The 8,395-nt window shown below is 43.5% G+C and overlaps 1 protein-coding gene across 1 annotated transcript in view; it reads left to right on the top strand.

Annotated features, from left to right (window-relative positions):
• The window catches only part of MMADHC (methylmalonic aciduria and homocystinuria, cblD type), a 27,270-nt gene that overhangs the window by 1,591 nt on the left and 17,284 nt on the right, over positions 1-8,395 (top strand). Inside the window, exon 2 of the mRNA XM_014524877.2 lies at positions 8,108-8,111. Coding sequence (XP_014380363.2) covers positions 8,108-8,111 — 4 coding nt within the window. The remainder of the gene's footprint in view (positions 1-8,107; positions 8,112-8,395) is intronic.

The following is an 8,395-nucleotide window of genomic DNA, read 5'->3' as shown; positions in this document are numbered from 1 at the left end:
GGCAGCGGGGATCACCACCCTGCCTGGCAGCACTCGGTGAGTGGGGCTTTTATTTAAAGCACCTGGAGCTGGGGCGGGCAGGGTGGCCATGGGGAGGCTGGGGGAGCGGATGGGGGTTGGGGGCACTGGGAAAGCAGGCAGGGGATGGGCCTGGCAGGGGTCCCCCCATGGCCTCTCCCCGCTCCTCCAGCCCTCTCCCCCACCACCCCCTACTTACCAGCATGGAGTCCAGGTCCAGCTCCCTGCTGCAGCAAGCAGGAACTGCCAGAATCGCCGAAGCTCTCCAAATCTTTTCCAAATCAATTCAGAGAACTTCAAATTAATTTGGACCTTTTAATTGGTCCCCTGATTCAATTCAAATTAAAAAACTGGGCTGAATCTCCTCTGAATCGAATCAACACCCAAAGCTTCGCACAGCCCTAAAACCCAGCTCAGTAACAGATCCCTGCCTGCCTATCTGTAATATAAATTTTGAAGACTAAATCTGATAGATTCCATAATTTCAGCGCATTCTCTGCATGGGTCAGGAAAAAAAATGTATTATTTCTACTGAAAACTGGAAAACCTCAACATCAAAATGTTCCAAGTTTCCCATCCTATCCATTGGTTGAAGCTAGCAAATTAATGACCTCAGAAGCAAATCAGCCAATCATCATTTGGTCATGCCAATTTGTTTGCATACTTCAGTCTGATTGGTTTAAATGGATAAATAAATAAAACTGCAAGTCAGAACTAAAGTGTTCTTACAAAGTTGAAGTAGGTACAGGAGTTCAAGATTAGGAGAATGGCTTAATTTGACTAAGGCTGGAGATTTGCACTCAGCAGCACATCTGGTTTAGACAAAATCCATTTCTTTTATCAGCACTGCTATTTTTCTCTTTCTAGCACTAAATGGGCATTGCCAAAGAGAGAGATGATTAAAGCAGGTCAAGGGTTTGAGGTTAAGGTTAAGATTTGGATTACTAGAGAGAATTACCAGAGACAGCTTGATATCACAATACCACCACTGAGACTCCTCTGCCTGCTGCACCAGCTGGGTATTGCCAAGAGAAAGTTAGGTTGCTATGAAAAAACAAGGCAGAGGAGGAGCAGCTTAGACACCTTAAAATGGAATGCAAGTTTAGTGGCAATATCTAATAAAATGTCACTACGCTCAGGGTTAAAGAGTGAGGCTCCCTCCTGTTCCTTCCTTAATATTTGATAACCCAGGACTCATTTCACCCGGTGAGAAATGTCGAACATTTTAACTGCTGAATGTTTTAAAGTGTACATAGCTCCAGGAGAGGATCTAGGATTCTGAAAAGGGGGGTGAGGCAGAAAGCTGGCTGGCATGGGGAGGGTGACTGGTGGAGAAGACCAGCAGCTGACACAGAGCTCTCAGGGGTGGAGAGTTCACTCTGTATGTGCTATGGTCAAAGGGGGATGCCCTTGCACCCCCCTTGATCTGTCCCCAGCACAGCCTCTATATTACAGTACAATGTCTGGTCTGGAATCTATCAGCCTCTACCTAGCCAATGTTCTGAAGTTATCTTGTTTCCAACGTATACTCTGCAAACTTACACAAATGCCTCAACACATTTTAAAATAGTGAATTGGTTTAGTCTTTTGCTTGCATGCACTCCTCTTTCTCTCTGAAATTGTAAAAAGTAATCTCTGAGAGGAAAGATTTAATCAAAGTCAGCTTTGCTAATTACTTTGCTGACACCCTGGGAGAGGAATGTTGGCACCAAAAAGGACTGGAAGATTTTCATGATTTATATTTGATAAATTGGTAATTGGATCATTTGATTTTGCTGTCTCCTTTGAATTGAGGTTGCAGTTTTTTGTTGAAATTGATGTTTATGAATTCTGGCCACAAATGCTGAGAATAGTCTGACAAGTCAAAGTAACCTGAGATAGCTGAAGTACTAACTCCGTGGTATTGGTAAAATGGGACTGCCCAGGCCCAGCTCGATACAGATGGAATACAATCTAGAAGGCGTTCATGTGGGAGAGCAACAAATGAAATTTCTGAAGGGAGTTAAGATTGCATTTTTTTCAGTGGTTTTACAGGCAATGCCAGGGTTTCAACATCAGTCTTAATTAGCAAGCAAATGAGATTTGTATGTGACAACATGAAAATAATACACTAGTTAAGAGCAATATGTAATGACTGTTTAATGAAATAATTAATGAAAATTCTGATATTATGAATGCTTATGATTCAAAGATTAGTAAAAAGGTTTTGCTCCTGTTCTCACTGAGGTCTGTGGAATTCAATGACAGCAGAATCAGCCCTCTCCCATGTGTGTCATTATCAGATGGAGAATCAAGTATGATTGCTATAGGTAATAAAAGCGGCATATTCTTTTTCTGATTTTTAGATACTAAGTTATGCACTGTAACCTTTAGATTTGTTTTATGCTCATAATACAGAAGGAAAGAAAAGCAATCATCTATAAATAGCTGTTTTATAACTGAAATAAATGGAAAACCATGTAAAGTGTTCATTCACTAAGGGATTTGAACATATTTGCAAACAGATAAAAGTTGCCTTTCCTTATCCAACATCTCTGTCCTGAAAAGACAGCAAAGAAATAGCAAAAATAATAGGAAAGGCTTCTTAATCCTGTTACCTCTAATGTGGTTTTGTGTGGTTTCCCTCCATATTAAAGATGGAAGCACACGTATGTTTTGTACACTTAGCTTCAAAGTAGAGATGTTGTTGTGGCATTACACACAATTTTATTTCAGTGTTTAAATAGTGTCATTCATGTGCATAGTTGTGTGTGTGTGTGTGTGGAAAGAGATCCACAAATCTCATACTCTAAATTAGATAAAATTTGGAAAAGCATGGAGAACAAATTTATATAAGTAAAATACTGAGTCTAGCTTTAACACATATGTTACTAGTTTCAAGAATCTCCCCACCCCATATCCCAAAATTCTAGTTTTACATTTCTATTGTAAGGCAAGCTATATTATAGGATTATGAGGTCAGGCAGGAAAGCCAGCCTGAATGGTTGCCTTTATTATCACCCGAGAGAAGTTCAGAATTTAAACAAATGTATACTTGAGGAGGGAAACTATTGTAAACTTGGGAATAGCACAAGAAAAAGCTCAGGATCAAGTTTAGTGGAAATGGCTTTGTAAAAGGAGTTGAAAGGATGTACTTCATGGGAAGGTTGTTGAGGAAGCCAAGACAGTGTCAGAGAAGATACTATGGGAATGAGGGCAGCATTTGAACTTAATGTGAAGTGAGACAAGAGACATGAGACAGAAAAAGCTAAAGACTTAGATATAGCGCCTCAAGCCAAAAAGGAGAAATTCACTACAGCCTATGTGAGAGATAGTGATGGAGAGGACCAGAGTTCAAGGAAACACAGACATAAAAGGGTAGGTTTGAGCTGAAAAGGTAAAAACAGCAAGATTTGTTGAAAGGAGGGAGCAAACTAAATGATGTTAGGATTTTGAAACTGCATTGCTGTAAAGGCAAAAGGGAGTGAACCTCCCAACCCTCTTGGAGGCTCCATATATTTACTCTATTTCTCTGTTCTGGCTGAGCTATATTTAGAATAACGAGAAGAACATAAATAGCTCTAAAAATCCATCTTTGTATTTCCCCTTTTCTTGGGCCAGCAGGGAACCATTCTGGGCAACCTTTGAGCACCCTGACCTGCTACCTCCGCAGGCTGGGAAAAGAGTGGAGTGAATATGTCCTACATGCACCATCTAGTGACTCTTCTTTTGCCAGCAGAATTTCCTGAGCCTGGGTTGCTGGATTCCAGTTTCTGTTTCCTGCCAGAGCAGCATAAGGGCTTGGAACACATCGGGTGCGTCCTGATGAGTGCACATGTGCACCTTTCCTGCAGGACAAATAGCAGTGGCAGCTGCTATTTGTCCCTGGGTATGCCCCTGCACGCACATTCCAGCATGTGGCAAAGTGACCCTGGGGAGGTAGGGGAGGCTAGGGCCAGCAGAAGCCCAGCAGCCTTACTTGGGCTCCTGTGGGCCTCCTGGGGCAGCAATGGCACTAAGCTGGGCGCTCAGAGCCTAGCCAGCAACCAGCACTTGGCTCTGGCAGGCCAGGTTCCCTTCTGACGGTGCACGCTGATGCCACGTGCACTGCACTGCTTTTTTTAGCAGGGGTTGTTGTTCTTTTTGACACTGCAGTAAACAAGTGCACCTGCACCACATGCAATCTGCAGTGCCTAAACTGCTTTGAGGCACCGCAAATTGCAGGTGAGTGCTAGTTGGGACATGTCTGGGGGGGTAAGGTTCAGAGTGTATGTTTGGTTTATAATCTGAAGATCAATTGTGAATCAACAAAATTAGTTTAAGTGAATTGCATGAATTGGTAAGAAAAAGAATAAACATAATCTGAAAAACCTAGTGCATGGAGTTATGTGCAGAATGATCTTTGCTCATTAAGTTTACATTTCTGTAAAAGTGTATGCCACTTCTGCAGACCAGACCCCAGACCTCCTAAAGGTGGAATCAGAAAGTTTTGTTAACGAAATGAAAAAGAATAAAAACTGTGATTCACTGAGAATAACTTATGTATGTATTTATTGTTTGTTTGCACCAGAGGTTTTTGGGTACAGTGCATTTTGGGGAGAGATTTTTCAAAGGCAGATATAGCAGTTAGGTTCCCAACTTTCAATGAAACTTCAACATCCACTTCCCTTTGTCTCTTTGGAAAAGTTTGCAGAGGCAAGTGTTTCTTAGGGTAATATCTTTTTGGACCAAATATGTAGTAGGTATAAAGTTAGACAAGCTTTTGAATGCAAAACATTTTTCAAATGCAAGAAAAGTGTATTTTATCAGCTTTCCCAAATGGGAGGAAGGACACTTCCTGCCTGAAAGCTTATCAAGCACCTCTTTCAACTATACAATTTGTCCAATAAAAGGCATCATCAGCAACCCTTTGATTCTCGCACATTTCCTGGACCATCAGGGCTACACAAACACTCCAAAATCACTATATGGGGTTTAGATAAGTAGCGACTGACACCTGGTGGCCATAAGCAGTACTGCACCTTCCTATAACAGGATGTATTTACCTCTGTATTCTTGTATGTGAATCCAGAACACAGCCTCAAGAAATACATCATACCAATACGCATCTTAGATGTGCCAATAAAATAACAGCAACTAGAACACAAAGACCCTTTTGAAAAGGCAGTAGGGATGATATTCAGTTTGTTTCAAAACTCTACCTGTAGGTTAACTGTAACTGAAAAACAGATGGCCATTAAGAATCTTGAGTGGAGGACTACATTGGGAGTATCCTCATATCCAGGCATGTACCATGGAATAGAAGGGCAACATTTAGCCCTTTTATTCCAAGGGCACTTTTGAATGGGAGACTGAATACAAGACAGGCAATTTAATGAACAGCTGAAGGGATGGTAAAAATCTAGGAACATTGACTGGTATATAGAACTCCCAGTGGTTTCTCTATATCTTTCTGTTGCCCATGTGGATATCCCTCTCATTCTATTCTCTCTCCCTTCTCCGGATGCAGCAAAGCACTTAAACAGGTTTAGGAGGATGGTTCAAGTGCTTAATTTTAAGCACATGCTTGCTTGTTGTGCTGGATTAGAGCCATAGTACACACCATTAGTACCATTACCTAAGAATCCACAGGTGACTGTGTGGAAGAAAGCAGGCATTTTGTCTCCATTCCATTGACATATATTAGTATGTTTCAATACTCATTGCTTGCTTAGTATTTGCATTTATTAAGTCCTGATGTTTGACAGTAGGCAAGAAAAAAAGGTTACATTGTGATAAAACTTGCCTCAAAGAATTTGTGGTGAAGATAAAGACAAGATGTGTCAGAAGGGAGGTAAGGCATATGGGGAAATGGGATTTAGAAGTTACCTTAAAGTTATGCTACTTGGCTGGGTTTGATTGTATGAGTAGTTGTACAGGATTTCTCTGTCTTCACTGGAATCTTAGAAGCAAATACTGGTCCCAGTGGGATCTGACATTGATGCCAAGGGGCTCAGGATTTAACCTGGCTTTGCTGTTATGGAAAGAGCTGACTGCTATATGAAACATTGTTTTAAAATTATGCATTTAAACCCACTTCTTACCACTTCCTCCTACTGCTACACCTTTCTTCCATAACAATGTTTTTGTTATGCAAACATTTAGACCCTCATTCCACTGGTTGCCTATGAGATCCTGAAAGATTTTTTTTCCCCTCATTAATACTTATTGGCTTATGGTGGGTTTTGTCTCCATCTGAGGCATCTGAGGATACTGGCCACAGCAGGAGTTTTGACTGGGGTATGCTGGTACTTCTACTCTCAAGTACATGACTGGAAAAACTTGCTCCTTTCCTTGGGGTCATAGCGATCCCTAGATTTGACATTTGGAAGGAATTAATCCACCTTGTGAGACTGACAAGGACAGTGGGGGATATTGCATTCGTACATCAGTGTAAAATCACCTGATCACAGGTGAACCTAATGACTTCATTGCAGCAACAGGGCATGAGCACCCTCACACCCCTGCTTTGTAGCACATTGTAGGGGATTTTTAGTTTTGTTTTCCTAATGTGTTTCATGAGTACAATGTGGGTATTTATACATATGTTTGCATCGCAGCACTGGGCACTTTTAAAAGCACCGAATGCTGCATCACTTGCAGTTATATAAGTGGCAAAATGCACATGAGCACTCAGAAAATGGTGGCAGTGTGCTTTTGAACTAAAAGACATCGAAAGTGTTTTAGTTCAAAAGTACACTACTGCAATTTTCTGCGCACTGACGCATGTCGCCGCATGTACAACTGCACAAGACACAGTACAGTGCATGTCAGCTCACATGCAGAGAAGACTCGAAAATCAAAAAGGTATGTGTATAAATGCCCTGTGAGAGAAAAGGATTGGAGGGGACAATTTTTAAGGCTATTTTCTAAAGAGCTTCCTGCAAATGCATGATGCTGGCCTCAATGGCCCTGCGTTCTAAATGTCTAAAGCTGTACACCAGGGGTTTTCAACCTTTTTTAATAAGTGTACCCCTGTCAGCCCCCTTTTTAATAAGTGTACCCCGGGGGGGGCGGTGGCAAGCAGCCAGACACTGAGTGAAGGGGTGGCGAGTGGCAGCAGAGCAGCGTCTGTGCGGCCCTGCTCTCGCCCCACCCTGGACCTGTTCCTGGGAGGCAGAGGCGCGGGGTGGCAGTGCTCCATCCCCATCCACCCCCACATACCCCCTGGGATCTTTCAAACTACCCCCAGGGGTACATGTACCCCCCGGTTGACAACCCCTGATGTACAGCATACGTCATCATATTTGGGAACGTACATTAGGACAAATATACTCAAGAGGTTTCCTCTTAGATGTAATCAAAGTAAAACAGTATTTTTGTTCCAAATCTTTTCCTAGCCATTGGCTGTATGGTGGTGGCACACTGATCTCACTGCCTTATCAGAAATACTGCAGCTGAAGCCTGCACTGGCACGGCTCCAGGGCCAAGAGAGTGAACGCTCTCTCGTGCCTTGGCTGTTCCCCAGCTGCCAAATTTGGTGGTGGGAAGGTAGGTGGGGGGACAAACAGCAACAGCATTCACGCCCTGGGTCCCAGAGCCATACCAGCGCAGGATCCAGCAACTGGGTGGACAAGCCAATAACTTTGGAGAACTTGCTGCATAATGTGCAACATAGCTGAATGGGGCTGCCCCTGACCATAACGTGACCTGATCCTGTCCCGTGGAAATTGTGTAATGCATATAGCTGACATGTTCAACATTAAAGGATTTGGAGTATGAAAGCTGCTCCAACCACTGGAAGTCCAGTGCGTTGGAGCACATTTGATTAACAAATCTGCTGGGGCCTGGCAATGACGGCGCTCCAGCACCCTCCCGCACTTCAGGTATCAGTGTCCCGGCACTTAAAAACAGTGGCGACGCTTGAACTAGAGCTCAATGAATGAGCTTTAGTTCAAGTGCCCCCAACATCACTTTGAAGCGTGGGGGCACTGATCCGCAAAATGCGGTGGTGCTTTAATTAGAGCCACCAAGGCTAGGGGAGACGTCACTCACGTGATTGGGAACAGGTTTAAACCCCTAGCACAACAGAAGTTCAGTGCACAGAAACTGGTTTCAAAATGGGCAAAACCGGTATAAGATACACTTGGGGGGATGCAGTACCAGCCTTCACTGATTTAGGTTAAGCTCCTGTGTATATGCGTGTGTTAAGCTGGTGTGTAGTGTGTGTGTCTGTGTGTGTTTTAAGCTGAAGGAGGTGTGCGTTTGCGTCCGTCACCCTTTGTGGCGTCACAACGCTGATTGCAGCGCAGCACAGGCCGCACCCGGCCCCTCCCATCGACCATCCACGCATCGATTGCCCCTGCCTGCTCCGCGGCTCCTCCCCCGCCCCCTCGATCAGCGCGAGCGTCCGCTCGTC

This window comes from Alligator sinensis, unplaced genomic scaffold (genome assembly GCF_000455745.1).
Source record: "Alligator sinensis unplaced genomic scaffold, ASM45574v1 scaffold810_1, whole genome shotgun sequence".
Taxonomy (NCBI): domain Eukaryota; kingdom Metazoa; phylum Chordata; order Crocodylia; family Alligatoridae; genus Alligator; species Alligator sinensis.
Note: the sequence above shows the minus strand (reverse complement) of the source record. Positions and strands in the feature narration are given on the sequence as shown.